The sequence below is a fragment of the Onychostruthus taczanowskii genome, unplaced genomic scaffold (assembly GCF_017590055.1).
Source record: "Onychostruthus taczanowskii isolate IOZ18803 unplaced genomic scaffold, ASM1759005v1 scaffold1, whole genome shotgun sequence".
NCBI lineage: Eukaryota > Metazoa > Chordata > Aves > Passeriformes > Passeridae > Onychostruthus > Onychostruthus taczanowskii.
Window position 1 is genome coordinate 20,926,848 of NW_024496525.1, and position 24,132 is coordinate 20,950,979.

At 38.9% G+C, this 24,132-nt stretch overlaps 1 protein-coding gene across 4 annotated transcripts in view; it reads left to right on the top strand.

Annotated features, from left to right (window-relative positions):
- The first annotated feature begins 7,000 nt into the window (after positions 1-7,000).
- TSHR (thyroid stimulating hormone receptor) overlaps positions 7,001-24,132 on the top strand; it is a 44,755-nt gene continuing 27,623 nt past the window's right edge. The window contains exons 1-3 of one of the 4 annotated variants that reach the window (XM_041400727.1): positions 7,001-7,210; positions 17,231-17,302; positions 19,833-19,907. In XM_041400727.1, coding sequence (XP_041256661.1) covers positions 7,035-7,210; positions 17,231-17,302; positions 19,833-19,907 — 323 coding nt within the window. In that variant the 5' untranslated portion in view covers positions 7,001-7,034. The remainder of the gene's footprint in view (positions 7,211-17,230; positions 17,303-19,832; positions 19,908-24,132) is intronic. The other 3 variants (XM_041400745.1, XM_041400736.1, XM_041400753.1) reach the window with 3 other exon arrangements.

The following is a 24,132-nucleotide window of genomic DNA, read 5'->3' on the forward strand; positions in this document are numbered from 1 at the left end:
AGCTTCAGAAGACTTTCAAAACATATAAGGAACATCTGTCCTTCAGAAAAGCTGTTCTGATTCTTCATTCAAAGAGCATGCATACATTAATTTTGTTCTTCCTAGTAGTTTATACCAATGTACCTACTACAGTTGACAGAGTCATATTTTTGGAATTCTCTTTTTGAAGCTAAACAGTATTATGATTTTCTTGTTTGTTTGTTTACTTTTGTAATAAGGATGTTAAATATGTGCATGAGATTGCTACAGTAATCAGTTTTGAATGAGGATGATGAGAAATGATTTAACTGTGCCCAACAAACCACTATACTAGATATAATTGTAAAGAAGTTGTTTAACTTTATAAGAACAGAACACTTTTATTTTTATATAGATGAATTTGAAAATGTCTAGCCCAGCATTCTGTTATCTAAAGTGCTGTGTTAGACAGTAACATGACAGTGCTTGCATTTAGAGAGGCCAGCATGGTCTTCCTGCTTCAGGTTAGTGATGCTTGATTAATGCTGTTGTGCCCCTTGACTGATACAAATATATAATACAAATACAGATCTTGGCTAAAACCTTAAAAAAAAAAAAAAAAAAGAAGGAAATGTTATTCTGAGCCATTACATTACTGCATATATATAAATAAATGTGTATTGAGTCTGAGGACACAGACCTTAAAGGTAGAAAATCCAGAAGCACTACAACTTTTTTTTTTTAAATAATTTCTCTTTTTTTAAGCTTAAATTTAATTTTTAAAATTTTTGTATTTGTCACCAATGATACCTTTTCATGCTATACTACTTGTCCTTCATGACAAGCCATTATTAATGTAGCTTGTTTCACTGTTTCTTTCACAAGGCTATCAAAAAAAAAGACACCACAAAATAAATAACTGTCCTACAGATTCATCTTTCATGGTACTGTGAAAATGAGTTCTTTTATGAACAACTATCATAACTGCATAAAAGAGGAGAAGCACTATGTGGTAGATGAATTGTCACCTGAGTCAGTGAGGCTTAAAAGCCATTTTTTATTTATGATTTTTGTAATAAACAGTCAAACTCTTCTATTAAACATGCTGGTCTCCGTATTAGAGGAAGCATGTGCCATGACCCAAGCCAAAGAGAAGTGCAAGATCTGTCTGAAGTCTGAATTATGAGGGCAAATTCATTTTTGCTAGAGGTTATTTCTAAGCCTAGATGCCCATGCAAGAGATGCAGACAGAGCAGAATAAAGTCAAAGATGCCTGGAAAGCTGACTTTAGATAAAGAGGCACAGGGAATGTAAGCCTGAGGGGAAAAAAATGTACAAGGAGAGATATAAGTCCATGGGCTCTGGGATGCACCTATGGCTGCTGAGGTAGCTACTGACATGATGAGGGACACCAAGATATTTAATCTCTCCATTGAGGAAAAGCTGAGAAAGCTGGGCTGTCTAGCCTGGAGGAGAGAATGCTTGGAGGATCTCATCTTTGTGTATAAATACTTGAAGGGAGAGTGTCCAGTGACAAGACAAGAGGCAATGGACACAAGCAGAACAGGAATTTCTATCATCATCAGGAAACTTTTCATTTTTGAGGGTGACCAAACACAGGCACAGTGTGCATGAAGAAGCTGTGGATCTACATCCTTGGAATAATCAAAAGCTGTCTGAACACAGTTCTGAGCAAACAGCTCTAGGTGACCATTCTTGATCAGGGGCTTGGGCAGATGGCTTCCAGGGTCCCTTCCCATCTCAATGATTCTGTGACTCAGTGATTCTATAACTCTTTCTGTCAACAAATATACCTGCCTGAAAACAGCTCTCATCATTCTTACCTAAACTAATTGCTTAAGGCCAAGAGATAATTTCATCTTGCTCTTCTCTCTGAGCACTCAGAATTGACAGCCTCAGGCTTTATAAGGCTTTGCACAGCAGTACCTCCTCTTTATCCTGCAGCCTACTGGGTATTTCAATTTTCACAGTTTTTCATGGATTTTTCTTACAGAAAGGAAAAGCACAATTGTTCCTCAATATCCCATGACCATAATACTCCAAAACTACCTTGAAATAGAAGACAATTTTTTTTATATGAACATGAATTTTCAAGAACCTAGAATATAATTATTTCATATAGCTGTTCAAACACTTGATGAATGTTGCTGTGTCAAAGCAGTGTGTCTAATATATTTTTTTTGAGAGGCCAGAAATTATTTGCAATACTGTAATAAAAACAAGTAGGAATTGGCATATCTTCCAAGCATCTAGTATGGCAAAACATGTGAATTAGTCAGAAACAAAACCCCACCAAGTCTTTTACTCTACTCTTTACTGATTTTTTTTCCCAGTTTAAACATTTCCTCATGCAGATATTGCTAGATGTGTCTGTCGATACCTGGTGATCTATGTGGAACACCGATTAGACCTAGTTGCTTCTTTGTTAAAACCTGTTGTGGTTTAACTGATTTGTGTATAAACCATATAAGCAGTGAAAGAATAAATGAGAAACCACATCAAATATGGCAGATGATAAAAATGTTATTTTTTTTCAGAAAACACCACAAAAAGGATGGAATTTGGAGCCTTGCAGTGCTTAAGGTATGTATGAGGTTTCTCATACAAATGGGAAACTGTGGCTGTCACTAGAGGGAGTGCCTGTACCAGTGGAAAAAGATGCTTGTCAATTCTTGCTGTCTTAAATTAATAGGAACATGTAGGGGTCTGTGAAAAAGAACCAGGAAAAAAAATCTGCAATATACCGTGATCTAAAACTGACTTTCTTTCCTATTTGTTTATTTGAATCAGCGCACAAGACATTCTAATTGATCCAAATTACTTAATTCTCTAGCCTCAGGGCATACAAGAGTTTACATGTCTGTTCTTAGGATTATATTTATAATTGTGGATGTACACTTGTTGGTGATAATTTTAATACATTACCTGGTTTTAGTATATAAAAGAGGAACATTTATTAATATTCTACAGGGTTGAAAAGTTGCCAGTCACTCTAAGCTGCTAGATGCCATCACTTTTCAAAACTGATGTGATCAGAACTGTTGATTTTTGTTCTTTTTTACAGCTTAAAACACTTGCGGTCTTGACTAAGCTAAGCAACTGTGTTCTATCATTCCTTCCATATAGGTCATGTTTCTAAACCTCCTGTATTCCTTACTATCTGGTCAATAATCTTGTTTGTCTACTTCTTGATGATAAAGTATTCCAGAGAACACTATAAATGCAACATATTTCCATATATATGCCATGTGGGGTGTGTCTTATTGCATGCAGCTACCTGTGGTTTTCTATTTGGAATTTACGTTCTGATCTAGAGTTCAGAGATCCCTAGCCTGGGGTTATCTGTAGACTTACAAATATACTCTTAGATCCCCCATCACTGGGCCTGTTCTTGAAAAAGTTGAACAGAAGGACTGGGAAGTGACTAGAAGAAATCAGAGCATGGCATTGCAAGGCCAGCAGCTCCCTCAGGGCCAGGCACCAGGAGCCACAGAGGATCCTCCTCGAGCAGCAGACAGGGCTTGGCAGCCCATTCCATCCCACCAACCCCACTAGGAACTGGGAAGCTGCTGGCTTTTGAGGCACCTACAACCCAGGTCACCTCCTTGGGGAATTGGGACAGACTAAGGCTGGGCCAGGATGGCAGCCTGGGTGTCAGGGCTGGCATAGCGGAGCCCATGAACAGGCAGCCCCAGTGTGGTGGTGCTGGGGCAGGGACTGATAGCCCTGGAGGCTGACACGGTCCTGGGTTTTGTGCAGGCTGGAGGAAGGTCCTTGTGGAGGCCAGACAGGGACAGTCAGGTCCATCAGTGCTTTCAGCTCTGACAGGCTGCTTTAGGAGGGGACTGCAGGCTGTGAGCCAAGCGTGGCCACAGCACAGAGAGTGGCCTTGCCAACAGGACACAGTCCTGCAGCATCTCAGCAGGACTGAGTTGGTGATATTGACAGTCACAGCAAGGCAAGTAATGAAAATAGATCCAGGGTCCAGATATGAGAAGCAAGAGACACATGGAGACAAGACTACAAGACTACAGTGTAGGTCCAAGGTCTGTCAAGGAGGCAAGACTGGAGAGAAGATGAGACAATGCTACCTTCCACATAGGTCCCCAGTAAATGCAGGAAAACCAGTCAGCAAGACAGGGCTGTGGGAATCAGCCTGGAAATGAGTTCAGTGTTTGAATAGTTCAGGCCTGAGCTGACCCAGAGCCCCAGAGCTGTCAGAGAGGGTACATGCTACTGGGGTGGTTAGGTTGGCCAGGGCAGAGCACTGACAGAGAGAAACAACTGAACAGTGATTGCAAACGTGTAACCAGAAAATTCCTTAAACATGCTAGAAACTACAATGCAAACATTATGTTACTTAGAACATAGCTTTTCCTGAGCGAAGCCAGTGCCCACGGAAACACCATGTGGTTAGCAGCAGTCATTTTTCTTCCCAAACTCTGTTGATGTTCCTGGCTCAGAATGTGCAAGCCAAGTCTTGAAGCACAGAAGGAGGTGCATCCAGACCTGGAGCTCTTCCCAGGCTGAAGATGTTCTGTCTATACATGTTCTGTCCTGTTTCCTTCAAAGCTATCAGGCCTTCAATGACAGGAGTCCCTTGCTTCTCTCATTTATGATTCAAGCCCAAAAATCATGTATTAAGTGGTTCTTATTTATTTTAGAGTCTATTCCAAACACCTTTGTGTCAGCTTTGCCATTTTTTTAGTACAGAATCTTTTATTGTTTCCATTTTTAATCCCTTAGAAATAGCTGGGAAGGTATTTTTCCTTCCATTAACTCTTTCTGGACTATCACCACTGCCAGAGAGCTGTTGCCATGCCAAAGCTTCTGATGCCAATATTTATGTGCATGCTCCTTTTCCCTAATAAGCAAAAGGTAATCCAAAATACCTCACTCTCGGTGAAAGAGCAATGAAGCAAATTACCTTTCCTCTTGTTTAGGAATCTGAAACACAATTATGATGGAGTAGCTAATGCAGGTTACCCTATTAGTAATTGTAAGTAACCAGACAAGTGAGTATTTGGTTTATGATAACCTTCTGAAATGACTCAAATCTTGGGACTACTTATCTTCCCACCAATAAATCTGTTTTTCCTTTGCTTTGTCCATACACAGTGAAACATAAAAAGTAACTCTGAAGTCAAAGAAGGAGAGAGTAAGGCTGCCAGAGAGTACACACAAGATAGTGTAGCAAATCACTCCAGCAGTACTGTAATTAGAGATGGGATACACATCTCTGGTCTTTTCTGGCAAACTAGGTCATGTTGTGAGAAGAACATCTCTGTTGTGCTCAGAGTCATACTAGGTCATCAAAATTGGTTGTGAGAAAACAGAGATTAAGCTGGAAGAGAATTTTACACTACTTGAAGCTGACAAGCTGCCTTTGGACAATGCCAGGCAATATTGTTTGCTGGATGAAACAAATATAACTTGTACCCACTGCACCTGAAATTCAGGTGTGGAATAGGCTCATGACATCTAAGAGATAGGTCCAAAAGAAAACAGAAATTCCTATGATTATACATTTGTTTTGCTAGATGGTTTTGTATGCTTTGTGTCAGCCTGTGTCAATTAAATTCAGTTATCTGCCTGTGGCTTTGTTGTTATTTAGTCAGGTTGGTACAGACACCAAAATGTGGTGGTGAGTGGTGGCTCTTAGGGCTGCAGGTGGGTTACAGATGTGAGCAGTGTGTCAGAAGGACATGACTGAACAGAGCAGAGGACAGCCAGTGTTTCTAAGGAATTTCATGCAATGCAATGTGAAATTCTCAAGGGCACTCTTGTGGGTGCTTCAGCTTGACCCCTCTCTGGGACACCCTGAAGGACACCCCATCCTAAACGAGATAAGTGTAACTGATGGGATTCCTCACTTACACAAGATCTAACTGCTTAACATAAGCCCATAAAGTCAGGATTTATATTAAAATTTCTTTACGGCCATGGGAGGACTACATTTGCTTACCTTAAAAAGACGTAGTGAGGGGATTCATTGCATTTAGGAAACACATATTGGTCAACTGACTTAAAGTACTTTTAAAGAGTTATATCAAAGTAGTATCTGATGTATTGTACTCAAATGTTTGAATAACTCATAGTATTTGAAATGTAGCTGGAAAATACTAATTTTCCAAGAATATTGTAATCTAATTTATACTAGTCATAGGTTACATTTCCAAGTTTCCTTCTCTGCAGACTACAAACATTTATGTTGACATTTTTCTTGTTGTGTACCTACTTAAGGTGACAATAATTTCACTTTATTTCTGTCAAGGTTAGATTCCCCCCCCCCCCCCCATTTTTTTTCTGTGGTGAATGGATTTTATCTTGTCTGATAATGTGGGAAATGCTACTCTGTCCTCTCATTTTCAAAATCACTCTTTTTCAGTGCTTTTTAAACTGCTACATTTAGTGCATATCTAACTTGCAGTCAGTGAATATTTGCTTGTTGCAAAGGTCTGCTTTAACGTCACTGCTTCCACAGGTGAGTTAATATGGCTCTTACTCAGCCCCCTTGCTCCTGTTCCTTTTTGCAAAGATGCCAGCAGGAATGGTCGGGGTCCGACGTTTCTCCGCTGCCTTTGAAAGGGGCTCGACGGGCCGGTCCCGCTCCCGGGGCGGCTCTGGCCCCGGCCGGGCAGAGCCGGGCTGGGCAGGGCTGGGCTGGGTAGGGCAGGAGCCCGCTCGCCCCTCGCAGTCCCGGCCGCCCGCGGCAGGCGGCCCCGGAGCCGCAGGGCTGCGGACGGAGCCGGGGCACTGCCGGGGAACGGGCCCCGGGGGACCCCGCAGGAGGGGTGCGGGGCAGGTCCAGGATGGCCGGCGGGATGGGCGCGGGGCCGCGGCGAGGAGAGGGACCCTGCCCCATGGCGAGAGCGCTCAGGGCTTGCTGAGACCTTTCCTGACCCCGCTTAGTGAGGAGGCGGCGTTGTCCAGCACAGGTGCCGCCTTTCCCCGGCAGCTTCTCCCGGCGGGGCAGCGTGGTCTGCCCGTGCAGCTTTAGGATCTCCTCGTCTCCTCGGAGAAGCGAGGAGCAGAGCGGGAGCGGACGGCGGAAGATGCTGTGCTTCACGGTAGCCTTCCTTCACCAGTTGCTGCTGGTGCTGGTGCTGTGCAGCCAGGGTACAGAGAGGTGTCCTTCAGCCTTCTGCGAGTGCTCCGACTGGGAGGACTACAAAATCACTTGCAGGGACATCTACTTTATTCCCCGCCTTCCGGAGGACACCCAGACTCTGTGAGTACATTGGGATGGTTTAGGGAAGCCACCTGTGAGTGTTCATACTTTGCAGGCAGGAGATGCTCTGAGCTGATGTCCTATGGGATGAGGAAGCGGTGAGAGGGGAGAGGTGCTGCAGATTACCTGGGCGGTACAGGACAGCAGAACGGCAGTGTGCAGATTGCGTGTGGCAGGAGGAGGTAGGAAAAGTGACACTCAAACCTTAAAGAGCTGTGAAGAGATGGTTCATTGGATCTTAAGAGTTCTGAAAAAAATGTGGGGAAATATGTAACTGGGCTGTTTGTGGGCGAAATGAGCAGTAGGCTGGATTCTGTGTGGCAAGTGCTTAGGGGATGAGGGGAAGCAAAGGTAGATCAAACACAATTTTGTGGTTAAAAACCAAGGAATCTCACAAAGACTTTCACAAAATCTTCTGTGCATTTTCAGCTTTGTCAAAGCCGGAAAAGAAAAATAATCCGTGAGAATTGAGAATCCAAGTACACTGTCTGGGAGACAGGGTACTTCAGATAAAAGTGTGGATTCTGGGATAAAGCAGCAATTTCAGAGCTTGCCAAAGTGATAGAGTAATTCAGGTAGCTCAGCCTAAGTGTTTGGTACATTATGGGCACAGTAGAAGATCTTGTCCAGGTTCCTGCTGCCAGTCCAGATGAGCATCTTGTATTATATCTGTCAGTCAAATACTGTGATGAGACTGAAATGGCACCTGTCAGCTACAACTGAACAGCTTAATCACTCCTGGCTTTTACTTTGTTTCTTGAGGTACAAAAGTTTTATAGTCTCTATGGGAAGGTTCACTTGTAAATATAGATTACTTTCTGATAATGTAAATTAACTCAAACTCAGTTGATTTAATTGTAAGGTGAACCAGTAACAGATTGATTCGTTTATGTCTTGATAATGATTCTCAGGACTTTATATAAATAAGAACTTTCTATAAATAAGGACTTTATATAAATAAGAACATTAAATTATTTTCACTTATTTGAATGCTTCTCAGATTTTTTAACACTGAAAGTAAAAGCTTAAATTGGTCACTTGCCTAGAAAGAAAGAAAAAAATATTTGTGTTATTTCCATTATTTTTGCTTGCCTTTAATTTTTTGTATGGTTAGACTGCAGTATTTAAGTTAATAAGATTTTAAATTATATAAGTTTTTTTGTTATTATACTTTTATATACACAGTTTATTTAGGTTGAAATTGCAGTAATGTTATGACATGGACCAAGTAGTATGTTCTTTGAAATCGACCATGATAAGTTAGAAAATATAGCATTTTCAGTTCATAGGAGAAAGTGCCTTTGTCCAGGCATTTAAAATAGTTAATAGAAACAATGAGATCACATAATGAAATTTGATACGTCCCTTGAAATATGCTTGTTTGATGGCTGAGAAGTACCTCTCTGCATACAGCTCCACAAATAAAGCACTTTGGCCACTGGAATTCTAGTGTTTTAAACACCTGTAGTAATGGGGGCTGTAAAATAATAAGCCATTGTTTCGAAAAGACAAAAACACCCCGTGAAGATCTTATTTCTGTGGGAAAAGTAATTAATAAAAACAACAGAGAAATATTTTTCTGTTTATTTGGGGTGAAATTTAATCATGTGCACCTATTAGAGTGACCATTGCAAACTTCTCAAGATGTGTTCTCCCTGCCACATCAAAAAAATATTCTGGGTAATGACAATTGTGATTTTATAGTGTATGGTAGAAGCAGTAGAACATGTGGTGCATAGTCTTTTATTTGAAAGCAAATGGGAGAATTATCTGAGGAAATAAGGAAGACAGAACTCTTCACACACAGCATCCCCAAACAAACAAGCAAATGAAACACAACCCAATCAAACACAAAACCCCCACCACAGTTTTTTTACTTCAATTTGAAGTTTTCTCTCCAGATAAAGTGTGTTTATTTTCCTTCTGTTCTCTTATTTGAATTGCTGAAGTCTGGTGGACTGTACCCAATTCTGTAGTCCCTTGCTCTCTGCAAATGTCTTAATATCTCTTTCCCTCCATATGTTAAATGGGAGTCATAACATTTACCTATATGTGGTTTTTGTTCAGAGTGCTTTCAGATGCTTGACTGGATTATTTGCACATGTCAAAACAACAGTTAAAACAACACAGAATTTCGTGTGAGATTATAAAGTGTGTGCCCCTGATTCCGTCATGTTTTCATCCTTTTGCTGTACAATAGGCAGCAGTTCTGAATCAAAGACGAAAGATTCCAAAATAATTGAAGTTTCTGTTACCCTTAAGAACAAATAAATGCTTCTTTGAGGTGAAATATGTAGCTGTACGTATTGCACATTTTATGTTGAAACTCTACAATTTTCCCTAAATGCAGCAAGTTTGTTACTTTAGGCAAAGTAATTCTGCTTCTTGGTGGTAACGAGTGAACCTCAAGATTGCCAATTTCAAAAGTTTTTTGTGCAGCTATTCAGTTTTGTAGGGTTTGTAGGACTAAGAGACTGGTGAGTCTAGGAACACTTTGCCAGCTTTTGGAGATTATGAGCTCTTTTCAATGCACAGGATCTTGAAACTCCAATTAAAGTTTCATTCTGATTATTCAGTCAGAACTGTTCTCATTTCTCTATTCTACTTTAAGAGAATGGGGTGAACCATTTTTTAAGAAATGCTTATTTTAAGAAATTCCAGTAGAAGTTTATTTCTAACTCTTTTAGTAGAAAAGTGACATGAACTTAAGCCAGAAAAGTATGTTTATTTTAAACTGTTATTTATTCAAATATAGTTAATGCAGGTGCTTATCCAGAATTCCTGAATGCACAGATATTGATCTTGGAGATGTCCTTTTTTCAGTATAAGATTTTTTTTTGTTTGTTTACTTACACATACAGATCACCAAAACCTCACTGAACATTTTTCCAAAGATATAATTGCATCATAATTCTTGAATTATTGTAATATGCTTCTTGGCATCATTATGATGACATATTCAGATGGTATCACTATTCCAGCATCACCTCAATGCAATTCTCAATTATTTTCATTTTATAGATCTATTTCTAGTTATTTTTAATTATTTTTCTTTGACAGTAAAATTAATAAAGTTTTGCTTCTTATTCAGTGTGCATTACATCTCCTGCATTCACTTACTAAAATAATTTAATCTCTCCCTTCCCTTCCCTTCCCTTCCCTTCCCTTCCCTGTTAATAAGGTTTCCATCCTGTACCCAGGTGTCTTTTCATATCACCATAATCACATTTGATTGAAATTGAACAAGAGGATGTTAGGCAAGGACAGAGGAACTGATATATAAATAGGTAAAAAAACAGTACAGGCTTCAAGAATATGCTCTTTACATTAGGTACTAAGCTACAGTTCTGCCTTTGCTCCAGTAAATTTGCCATAGCTAGGGTACTGCCTTTTAATTAATGCCCATATATTCTGTATATTTTGTAGGTAATATAGAATGGCTACACATTTTGAAATAATGTTTTAGTTGCAATTAATTAATTTTCCAAAAAATACGTGGTTATTTTCATTTGTAAAAGTATCTGACTATTTCTGAAGACAAAGCCAGATTTGAACCTTCTTAAAATAATTAATTAATTTTTTTACCAAACACCATTATACTTACCAAATCCATGAAACTGTTTTATCAATTGTCTTTCAGGTAATGATTTAAATAATTCTATGTACATGGCTGCAACATGTTTCCTAAATACTGTGCTTTACATAAAACTATAATTTCTTGTCAATTCTGATGTTTGTTATATTTACCTACATATTTTGCTTAGAAAGGCATTGTATTGCTTCTATAATCCCGCTGTTAACATAACGACAAACCTGCATTTGACATACAGTAGGTCCATCAGTATATGCTATTGTCTCAGTCAAAGTGAAATGTTAAAGTGAAAGGATTTGTTCATAATCCCAATGGTAAATTGAAGCACTGTTCTAAGGGTTCTTGAAGTAACTTACAAACTGTGCACGGCTTTACTGTACATACACAGGCCAACTCAAAGTGAGCAGATGAAGAACAGGAATGAGGGACTAAGGGAGTAGAGAAACTGCTAAAGACCACATTAATATCTTGTGAACATTGAATACAATATTTTCTTTCATTCCTTATCAGTCATTGTATCAGTAAAATTTCTTGTAGATTAGGAACATTTAAATTTCCTGTGTCATGGCACAGAAACCTATCAAGTGCAAGGAACTGTACAAGCACAAACCAAAAAGATGTAGAAACAAGCATTACTTCAGCATTTTTGAACTACATACATAGTTTGCTCAACAGAAAATAGGAGGACTGCAAGTAGTTCTGTTTTAAATGCTGTGAAGAGATTAACCTCAATGAGAATATCACACATTTTTTACAGAAGACACTGGTGATAAGGAAGTAGAAATTAATTTGTATCATTTCCTTGAGTTTTGATGAGTTTTGATCATCATAGTAGCAAAAAAGTAGTTTTTACCAGAGTTAAACAACTCTTATTTTTGGAGTTGATTTCAACACTGGTTTAACAGGCTGATTCTGTAAGTGTTACACTACACTGAATCTTGAATTGCTATTATAATCAGTTTTCATTACAGTGTTTTCTTTTGACATAACATTTCCAACCCGTTACACTTCAGAAGCACACAACAGCCTTCTCTTGAATCTGTGAAAGGAAAGAAAAAGCCTAAATTAAAAAAAAAAAAAAAAAAACCAAACCATGCGACTACTAAGGAATGATTTACAGATTTTTTTTGCAAATATCAGTGGAGAGGGCAACTTTTCATGAATCTGACTCATATAGTCTGCTTATATATTTGCAAAATTGAGAAATGTTTGATGTTTTCCTTAACATGAGTTTACAGAACCTCCAAACAGTATATAAAAGGTGATTATATTTTGAAAATTGGACTGTCTCAGGAAATGTTTTAAAAATGTCTAAATGATCTGCCTTCATCACCAAGTGTGACTGAACCTTACCACATGCAGTTCAGAGAGACTGCTGTAAAATGCTAATCTTCCAAAACAGGTATAGGGAAAAAGGGATACAGTCTCAGTTCCTGAAAAACTCAACTTTAAACATGCTTTTGTGTTCTGCTGGACTCAGCACTTACATATTCTTATGTTCAAAGAATACACATTAAAGAGTCTTAAAAAATTTAACAATATATATTGTGAAGCTGCTAATAGCATAACAGCTTCTTAACCACACTTTTGGCTACTATGTGGTAGCCAAAATTTAGAGGCTAGAAAAAGTAGTTTGTTTTACTCAAAAATGAGAAGTAAGCCATCTGCAAAATGCCATCTTATGTCAACACCTTCTGTTCTATTCAAGATTGTACAAACCAGCCAGTGTCCTGATACCTTACCCAAGTCAATGGGAAATGATACTCAGGATTTTGCAAAGTGCAATGCTATGGACTCAAGTTGAAGCAATGAGACCAGCTATAGTAAACACTACAATTTAAGCCTAAATATAGGCAATGAGCTGCTGACACATACTAAAACAAAATTACTTCTCTCTTGAACTCCAGCCAGTGTCATCTGTCTGAATGTAATGAAATCGGCATTTTAAATGGCACTCTTTACAAAGAAAGGTTGAATCACACAACATTAAAAGATTGAGCTAGTTTTTTCTCACAAATAAATAGATACATAAATATAGAATTGAATAATTTAATTGAATTGAAACCTAATACTATAATTTAGCATAGAATCATACAATAGTTTGGGTTGGAATGTACCTTTGAAGACCATCTAGTCCAACCACCTCTTGAAGGAGCAGGGACATCTTCAACTAGATCAGGTTGGTCAGAGAACCATCCAGCCTGACCTTGAATGCTTCCAGAGATGATTTATCTACCACCTTTATAAGCAATCTGCGCCTGGATTTCACCATGGTCATTGTAAAAATGTCTCCTTTACATCTAGTCTGAATTGACCATCTTTTATTTTAAAATCATAACACCCTGCCTTATTGCAGCAGGCACTACTAAAAAGCGTGTCCCAACTTTGTTAGAAACCCTCTTTAAGTACTGGAAGGCTGTAATAAAGTGTCTCTGGAGCCTTCTCTTCTGCAGGCTGAAAAAGCCCAGCAGAAGAGAAGCTCAACCTTTCCTCACAGAGAGGGATTCCAGCTCTCTGATCATTTTCATGGCCCTCCATTGAGCCCACACCAGCAGGTCCACATCTTTCTTGTACTTAGAACTCCAGAGCTGGATGCAGTACTCCAGGTGGGGTCTCACTAGAGCAGAGGGGCAGAATCTCCTCCCTTGCCCTGTGCACTTGGAGCCTTGGATAAATGACATCTGTAGCCCTTCCCTTGTCCCCTGATGTAGTCATTCCATCAGAGAAGGCCACTGGGTTGGTCAGATGGGACTTGCCCTTGGTGAAGCTGTGCTGTCTCAAATCACCTCTCTGTTCTCCATGTGCCTTAGCATAGCTTCTGGGAGGATCTTCCCAGGAACAGAGATGAGATTGACAGGTCAATAGTTACCCCAGTCCTCCCTTCCAACCTTTCAAAAAGATGGGTACAATGCTTCATCCTTTCTGGTCGTCTGGGACTTCACCCAATTGCCATATTAAAACCCTACTACCTCATGTATTTCCTTGTATTGTGATCTCAAACGTACCTATTTCATTACTTTTGAACTAAATTTTGATTTTTACCTAAACCCAGTGCTGCTACCTTTTTTACCCTGAACTTTAAACTTTTATGATGGCCTGCTATAAAACGTACTCTAACTACAATAGAGAAGAGCTGTGTTTCTGAAATATTGAACTAAAAGCCTAAAAATTGCTGCAAAGAGAGTTCAAACAGGACTAGGAAATTTCAGGAAAGAACAGTCAGAAGAGGCTCACTTCCTACAGGGAAAGAGAGTAAGAATAGGCTGTAATTGCTGGCTATTATTGCTTTTAATCAGAGAACCACTACGTGCCTATAATTGCTGCCAGCTGCTTGGCAGAGGTCAAAAAGTCAAACTGAATGTTAGGAATTATTAAGATAGAAATATAGATGAAAATAAAAGATTTTTTTGGTGTACATAGCACCTGCAAAAGGACATTGAAATGTATGAAATCACTTGCACACAAAAATAACTACATAGCAGCCATTAGCCTGTGTTTCCTCAGATCCTTCTTTGTGCCGCACTAGAAGATGTGCATGCTGCTTTTGTTTTTCAGATATAACCTCCCTTGATCACCATGATATTTCAAAGATAATAGGGTAGCCTCAGAATGATGTCAGCCAGCACCCTCATTGCCCTTAGTTGCAACATGTCTGGTCCCGTGGATTGCTGTACGTCCAGTACACTTCAGTGCTTGTTTGGTCTATCCTCTATGCCAGGTAGAGCTCCATTTCCTCAGGCTGCATTGCCAGGCAAAGGACCTAATAGGCCTGGGAGCAAATGAAAAGAAAAAAAAAAGTTGCAGAGAAGTGGCCTGATTTTGGCTGGAATAGAGTTAATTTTCTTCATAGTACCAAGTATCATGCTATGGATTGGTTTGGATTTGTATTTGTGCTGGAAAAAAAGTTGGTTATTCAAGGATGTATTAGTTATTGTTGGGCAGTGCTTAGAGAGTCACAGCCTTTTATGCTTCTCATTCTACCCCACCAGGCTGGAGGTGCACAAGGGGAGGGGACACAGCAAGCTGGCACTTTGCTTTGTTGAACCTCATACAGTTGCCTTGGCCCATCATTCCAGCCTGTACAGGACCCTTTACAGAGCCTTCCTACCCTCCAGCAGATCAACATTCCTGCTCATCTTGGTGTCATCTGAAAACTGACTGAGGATGGGATCATTCCTTCCTATAAAGTCTTTTTTTACTCAAATCCAGTCAGAAGCACTGGGTGATCACAAATTGAGCAATGATAAGCTCCAACATTGTGGATTGGTGTTTTCTATTTGCTGTAAACTCACAAGTAACCAACCTAAATTCTTGCCTGTCAGTCTGAGAGTGTCTGGATGTACCTCAGTTTGTAGGAAGAGGATACATTAGCAGTAAGAGCTTACTTTCAGTACCTACTTGTCCCAAACACTGTACAATTTCATTTGTTTTTTGAAGGAATCTAGTATTTCTTTAATTTCTTAGGGCTGGGCCAGTTTTGAGGGACACTTTATGTTATTCTGTTGGACTGCTAATTCTAGAAAAGCAGCTATGTAGTCTTGCATATTCAGAAGTGATTCCCTACTTGCAGAGTTCCTTTGCTGTGTGAATCTTTCCCTCATTCCTACTACATTGGTAATACTAGCATTGGACACTAGGTGGTAATCATCTTCTGGTAAGCTCAGCACGAATTTCACTACGCGAAATGCCTTTTTATAGTTATTTTTGCACCACTGAAAGACTGCTACTCAGAATAATTTAAAAATATATTGAATTGGATATAAAGAACCAGAAACCAATATGTCAATAGCTGTTTACCTAGCCATTACTTTGTTGTTGTGTTTATTTCTCCTATATAAAAGCTAGGTCACTGCTTGTAATAATTTTCTCAGAAAAAAATTAATTTTGAATGTAAAATTTTTAATTTTGTTTCGAATTGACAAACTCTGTTTCATGCTGAGGTATGGTAAATTTTTCCCTCTGCATCAGTGGAGAATAGTTCATTAAAATACATAAAGCTTTTGTTGACACGATTCAAATTATAAATCATATCATTTAAATCTGAAATTCTTTGGGTGGTGTGTATTTAATTATTGTGTTTTGTAGATGTGCATTTAAAAATTCTTTCAAAATGAAGAGGCAACTATGTGAAATATATATTTACTTCCCTAATATATCTTACTGAAGTAATATCACTGATAATGCTGTGGATATTAAAATAACATCTATATGGACATAACCTCTTGACCAATTGACATTCCTGTGGTTGGGAGCTTGTTTGGAGCCAGGTGTGTTGAGGTCAGGAGAAACATCAAGTCACTGTTGGAAAAGTAGAAGTCTTTACTCATTATTGTAACAAGTATATGGAGTGGAGAAGGCAGACTGGGGAAGTAGATTCTTCCCTTGAGATTATAGGAATGTGCATTCTCTTAATTTATACTTTAATTCAAGACAAAACCTTGGAGAATCTCTACATATATTGTTATTAACTCCAGTTTTATTTCTTGTATGCAAGTTCCAGAAGCTTGATAAATCTCTAGAGGATAATATATTTGGCTATGTAAATCAAATGTATTTGTAGTAATCAGATACTTGGCATTATGAAACAAAACAGAATCAGGAAATCATCCTAGTTTGTTTATTTCTTTTCTTCTTTAACTGTTGTTAAATAGCAGCTAGGGGAAAAGTTTTTCATTTGTTCGTGATTATTCTTCAAACTATTCACTGACTAGATATTCTGTAAATGTATTCCCAAACTGTATTGGAAAACGAAAGATTAACAACAACAGGTTGTAAGTTTAACAGCTATCATAGGCTGATTTTCAAAAGTATTTCCTCCTTTCTTATTTAGAGGAGAGTCTGCTGGAGATTAATTCGATTAAGAGCTTGGCTGTTGATAAGTATCTCCCTTAAATATTGTGGCTTTTTCTGAAATCTCCTGCAGATGGGTAAGGTACATGCCACCCCCGCATCAGATGTTTGAGGGGGAAGAATGTACTATTTATTGCAAAGAAAATGGAGAATTCTGGGGAGGTAGTAGCAATTGCTCTAATTCAATTTTGGCTGACATGCCTGAATTTTTTGCTCAGAATGAGGGATGGGATATTGTTGTGGAGCCTGAAATGATTAAAATAATTCTCTTAATACTTCATTAGCTTCAATGGGCAAATATGTTTTGCTGGCCATGCTCTGGAGTTTTGGAAGGCCCATCATCACCACTGACTGCTGAGTTCTTGGGAGAGATGATGCAGAAAGCTACAATTTAGATTGATGGAGCACACCAAACAAAACAAGCCACATAATGTAACAGAAATAGAAATGAGGCAAAGACGGCAACACAGAGAAAAGGCAAGATAAGAACAAAAATATTGGAGCAGAGCTGAAGATGTGTAGGACTTTTAAATTGTAGTTACTAAAGAATATTTACTGCCAATTTTTAATTTCTCTAGGAGATTTTTGGAGACTCATCTAAGAAAAATTCCAAGTGATGCTTTTTCCAATCTCCCCAACATCTCTAGGATGTAAGTTCTGTTCAGTTTCTGATACTATTCTTTTAAATCTTTGTTAAAAATTACTCTCCTCCAAAATTCTGTCTTTGTGTATAAAAATTTATGAAATAAAAATATTAGGGTACCTTTGCTACCTCACCACTTACGTTTTAGAACTGAAGTAATAATTATATTGTTTATAACCTGAACCGGTTGCAGGAAGGCATTCTGTGCATTTGTGAACAAGACCACTCCTCTGTTATTGAAGTCGATGTGATAAATAAAGCTTTATAGCTTTTTTTTAGTTTGCAAATTACAGGAAAGCATTTCACTCATAAAAAATTACCATATTCAATTGCTGGTCCTGGCTAAAAATTTGTTTCCAGCTGCCAGCATGATTTGGAGCACAACTCATTGGAGACCAGGGGCATTTCTAGACTAGAGATGGACTTTCACCAAAACATTAATATTTTGATGTGAGATCAGATTGTGTCATTTCCTTTGTGTGCAAATATATGCATGGATACAGTCCACAGAAGCAGAACCAGCTGTGTGTCTACACTTGTCCCATAAAGGTGGTTCTGTTAAGGAAACTTGCCTGTCCAACCATCCAGGAGCCACTCTGAGAGTCACATTCACACCATTACCAGCTCGACCCCACATTTCCCATAGCAAAGTCTCAGATGTCCAGATCTTTTAATGGTTTCATCTTGATTCAACAACTAAATAACAAAATAGCCCGAGTTTGGTGCCTCCAAGGAGGGACCCTGAACAAAGGGATCCCTGGGGTTTTACACACTCACAATTTAAGTGCCCCAGTGTTCGTGGTCCTTGGCTCGTGCTGTGTCTCTGAGTGTGCCCCTCACCTATTATATTTTATAGTTTCATCCAGATATATTGAAATAAAGGCTTCCTAAAATCCTTTTAAGTAATTGTTCTTGGATATCTGCAGCTTCATTTACCATCTCAGTTTAATCAGATAGATGGGATATTGTTTAGGATTTTTTTTTTGGAGAGGGAGGAATATCCCTCACAGGATGTATAATGTTGTATATAAAAAGGATAAATTTAGTTTAGAACAGAGTTTGATTCAATATAAAAGGGTGTCAGCCCTTCTTTGGCTCCAAAAGCTCCACTGGCAATTTAAATTTGAATAGTATCAATGCCCATCTGGATATTTTTTATAGCATTACAACTACCACAAAACATGGACTCCCACCCTCTTGATACAAACTTCAGGTTAGGGAATCAGTACCTGTGTTTTAACTACAACTTTTATATGTATGTCTTGGCCTCCAATGTACCATGTCTCATTTGGCTCTCCCAGCCCATAATTTCTGTGCAATGAAAACTGTGCAATGAAAATTACCAGATCGTTCCTGGTTTTGCAAATTCATCTAGAAAATGTTCTGAAGTTTCAACAGGGAAATATATACTGTATTTACTGTTCAAAATACAGCAGTTCATTTTGCTATATGGTGTCTACTATATGATTTCCACAAATAAACATGGTTTTTTAATCTATGAATAGAAAATTTAGTTGTCCTCTTTTTGAACCTTGTTTAAAGAAAAATTTTAGAGCTACAATTTCTCTTAAATGAATGCCTGTCTATGTACTTTTGATAGCCAGAAGCAGAGATTTTTTTCCCCCCCCCGTGCTGCTTTTCCACATGAATGAAAGAAAATCATTTTAATTACGTGCTTAATTGCAGAGCTAATTCCTGTCAGGAAGGCATCACTGAATAAAAAAAGTTTTATAGGATATTCAAATGCAATTGAAATTTCTGGTTTACACTGGTAATAAGGCAAATACACTAAATATTGATAAAAGGGATTCACCTGGTATTTTCTGCCAACTTAAGAACATATTGAACATTCAGTATTTTTAAGGTCAAGGATAAGGAACACTTTTTCTGGATTTAGGATGATGCTCTTGGTACACGTTCACGAGTACCTCACAAACACCTTGTCTGTAGCTCCTCAAAGTGTTTTCTCCACAGCTTCTCCACACAAAGGAGCATCCCACAGTGCTCTCAGCCAGCACGATTCCCCTGTGCACCCTTCCCCGTGTAGCACAGTGCCTTTCCCACCCTGCTCACACTGCTGCCCCACAGCCAACGCCAGCACACAGCTCCCCACACCTCGCATGTGTCTGCACCTCCGGTGCTCCCCAGTGCCAGCTGACACAGCACAGCCTCCGCTCAGTCTCCATTGCCTTAGCTGCTCCTGGTTATCCTCTCCTGAAGTGTCCCACGTGTCACCACGCTGCTCTCCTTCAGCAGCAGAAGACAACAGGGGCAGCTGGTAGGCAGCAATACGGGGGATGCTGAGGTTGGAAAAAAGCAAAGAAAGGTGGAGAGAGGGAGAAGGAAGAAAATAAGGGCTGGGAGAGGGCCTTGTGGCTGGTGCCAAGTGTTAATCTGATTTAAATCCTGCTCTCTTTCTGAGTGTAATCATAGCTGCATGAGAAAAATAATGAGACGACAAATGAAGTGGCATGATGGGCGCTAGCTGTGGCTTCCCAGTGTCTGAGACCTGTTTATTTTTCTGTTTGTGTGTTTAGTTACATCTCTATAGATGAAACACTTCAGAGTCTGGAGGCCCATTCCTTCAACAGTTTAGGCAAAGTCACTCACATGTAAGTACTGTAATTAAATAAATGAATATAGTGATGAGATAAATTTGGAATGTGTGGAAATAACATATATGTTGATGTTAGTCATTCCTGTCACCTATGTAGCTAAATATTTCTTTTTTCATTTCCTTTCTCCATAATGTAGAATGAGTCAGTCTCTTTTTTGAGCTTATTTCATTGTGCATGTTTTCCATATATCTTTTTGGTTCCCTTCTGTATCTTTCCATAGAAATGTAGGTAAATGTACTGAGAAACTAGTGGGAGTGCATAATGAACTTGATGTCAAGTTGAAATAAAATGCAAATTAAGAATTATTTCTGTCAATTTACTTGTCAATTTCTTATGCTTATATTACTGTTTTACACCTACAGGTAAGTGTAAAACAGTAATGTAAGCATAAGAAATAAAATCAGAAGGACCAAAGCACAGAGAACAATGGCACTAGCTGGAGACATGAAGAATAAGTAATCATTCCCAAAGTGCACTAGTAAAACGAAGAGTGTTTATATGGTTATTAAATGGAACAAGAATAATATGGAAAAAGCCTTCTTGGAAGTGTTTTTGCACCTTTTTGTTCTCATTTTCTGACCAATCCACACCAAGTGACGCTCTAAGGGCAATTACAGAACTGCTGGGACATATCCAGAGAATTCTTGTCATCCATCAGGACTCTGTCAAAATGAGAATGTAATGTGTTGAATAGAGAGTTCCATAGGACCCCTCCTGTATCTGGTACTCTTCCATGTTTCCATTACTGATCCAAAGGAGGTATTGGAAAGTGTGCCACTGTTGTACAGCTCAGCTTTATTACAGTTTGGCATATTTCAGAGATTTTTGTTTGAAGAGGTTCCATGGGAGAGCACTGTTGGTCACCATGGATCCAGAAAACATGGTCAGAGAGAAAAGTCTTTTGTGTCCAGAAAGAAAACATGCCAGAGGCAGATTGATTTTTTAAGGTTGTTGCAAGAGGTGAAAGCTACCACCCATTTTCACACTAATGTCTGAAAAAGTAATAATAATGTTAAAGTAGATTAGATGAGACTCCTGGCAGCTTCTAGGAAATGTATTCCTATGGCTGGTATAAATAAACACTAGAATTGTTTTCCTGGAGACATTGTCTCTACCACTGCAGGCCTTTAAGGCTGTATGGTGAAATTCCATAGATCTATTTAATCATGACTCAGGGAAACAGATTGAATTAGATGATGATTTAACACTGCTGTAGTTCTATGATTTTTTTTCCTTTTACTTTACACAGTGTGAATCAGAAAGACTAACAAAGTTACAGGAGAAAAATGTAATTATTGTTAATGAAGATAAAGGGAGAAACTAATGCTGGAGAGTGTAAGTGACTCCTCTAAGAGAACATGAACCTGACTGGCATATCTAGAAGCAGTGTGAGGATCCTGAGATCTACTTCAGGCCAACTACATGCTCCAATAGTATTCCTGAGTTTCACAGCAAGGCTTTGGTGTGATATCAGTACTTACTTTTGGTTATAATACCATTTCCTATTCTGTAGATATTTTTTCCCTAAGCCTGTCATGTCCATATTCTCTCTTCCTCTTTCATAGTTGTTGTGTCTTTAAAATTTCTTGTTTAACACAAATGAACATTTAATGAAACATTTACTGGCAGCACATTTTATCAGCAATGAATAAAGCATCTGCCACTATACACTACAAATTCCTCATATGGTACTTCTTTTGCGGTTCACCTTATTAGAAATTAAAGATAAAATGCTCCAGAAAGCTCCAAAATCACACCCCCTCCAGCCCCCAGGCCTGGATGTGCTGTCCATGGCTGGGAAGCTGCAGGTCTCAGGAGAGTGCAGGAGTCAGCAGAGTCCACAGGCACCTACTCTCACGTCACCCCTGGCACAGGCTTGTGGGGAGGGATGGAGGGAATGATTCCTGCTCCAATATACAAGGGTAGGGCAAAGTGGGACCCCTTGTATTTCTCACAAAGCACTGCCAAGAGAAACTATAGACAGACATACAAGATTTATTTTTTTCCTGCACATGATCCAAAGATATTACCCAGGACAAGACATCAGAACTCTGCTCACAAAAGTTGTAGGAAAACACCAAGACTTTGCAGATAGCCCACAAAGAGGGGCCACCTCTACCACTTGAAAGTGCTTACCAGGTTTATAAAATCTGTTTGGAAGTAAGGCACATGTACAATTTAATCAGGGAATATCCAAGCATCTGGCAAGTTAGACAGTTGCATATAAGTTGTGAAAGAAAGCAATTTATAGATTTGATAATTTTTATGCATTGTTTCTATAACTGATTTGTTAAAACCTCTCACTGTTGAGTTTGATTTACTTTCCAAACAACAGGATAATACAGGGATAAATTTGTAACTTGTGCTATGCATTAATTTAACATTCTCCATTTACATAGTATTTTTAAAGTATTATTGCTAAAATAATACTAGGTTAAGATTATCACGAAGTATTTTAAAGGAGGTTGAGATTAACAGTTTAGAAAAATAATTTCACGGAGTTTTATTTTTACAGCTTGTTTTCCTTTGAACTTTCATAAAGTGCAGCTTTATGTAAATAATCTTTTTACCCTAACTGAAACTTATACACACAGTTTCATTCTCAAAACATTTGTTTTTAGACATAAGAACTTTTCAAGAGAAAATTCAGTGTTTGTGGAAGGGAGAAACTAATGCTTTGCTTTAAGCCAAGGGTTATGTGAATAGGCATCCTGTGTTCATCACGATCTGTCTGCCAAGCTTAGTTAGTGAACTTCAGCCTTGATCTTCAGCAACCCATTTTCTCAGTACTTATTTGATTCATGTACCTCTGTCCTGACTTTCTGTTCCTCCCAGACCTCAGCTCTTTAAGCACAAATCATATTTTTATGCATACATGCCTTTCAAGTACTGAGCAACTTCTGCAAACTAAGGATACTGATGACCTGCTGTATTTTAATGAGCCACATCTCATTTTGCTGTTTAATTGATGGCAAAATTTCCACTCTATGAAGATGCAAATAAGGAACAAATTTCTGCTGGTTTTTTTTCTCCCCAATTGTGTTAAATTGGTCTCACAATGGTTTCTTGTTTCTTCTTTTTGTATTTACATTTTTAACCATGTCTGTTTACAATTTCAGATCTTTCTCTCTCATACAATTACATAAGTATGTATATTTTGTACATGTAATTGTGAAAGGGACTGATTAGTCATCAGTGTCTTTGTGTAGTTGCTTTACTAGTAGAACTGAAGCTTGGTAACATTACACAAAATAAAAACCTGTTGTAATTAGGTCTCTATTTCTCGGGGAAGCATTCCTGCAAACAGAACCTCAGAAAAATTCATTCTTTCTTTTCCTCCTTTCTCTGTGTTTTGGCTCACCCTCCCCTGGTTTCTCTCTACTCTCTTCTCCTAATCATAAAGCATTCTCCTCTTATACAACCACATAAAAAGCCCTCTCAGCATTTGGGAACAAGGCCAAAGGTTATGGTTCAAGTGGCTTGCCCTCATATACGTGACGTCATTTGGAGAGCTGCTGGGGGACCACTCTGCAGCTCTGCAGTGAGAGGCTGCCAAGGGCAGAGCAGCCCCACCATCCTCTGGGCCAGGCTGCACTTCTCTTGGGCAGCTCCTGATGCCAGGCCATGGGATACAGCGCTGCAGGGAAAGAGAGAAGCACTGGAGAGGAAGACTGAAGAGATTTGTGGGGGAATGCTGTGTACCTGCAGTGAATTTCAGAGCTGGGATAAGTGCTGTGCAGAAAAATCTTGTTAAAATCTGCAGTCTGGAGGTAGGGAGTAGGCTGTTGGGAGCGTAAGCCAGTCTTCTGGTGCCACTGGTGCAAAGGCTGGAACAGGCAGATGAAATAACATGGATGGTTTGGCTGCAGGGGGGGAATAAAGCACGGAAGTAGGTGAACACGTGAGAGAAGCTAAGGTAGCTACAAAGTCACAGAAGGTAGAGAGGGGGGCCCAGGTCATTAAAAGACCATGAAAAAAAGCTTATTTAAAACATTTCAAAATTGCTGACCTGGATATCCTTAGTCTTTGTAGGTATCACAGCACGACATGATTATATTGCTATTCTAAAACCAGATTTGTAATTTCTGAATTCTGGGCTTAAACAGACTCAAGAATGTATCAATATTGCACGGCAGGTATGAAAAACACATTTGGTAAATGAAATTTAGATTCCTCTTCCATATATAAATGTTTGTGCTTCTTTTAATGTCACCTAATT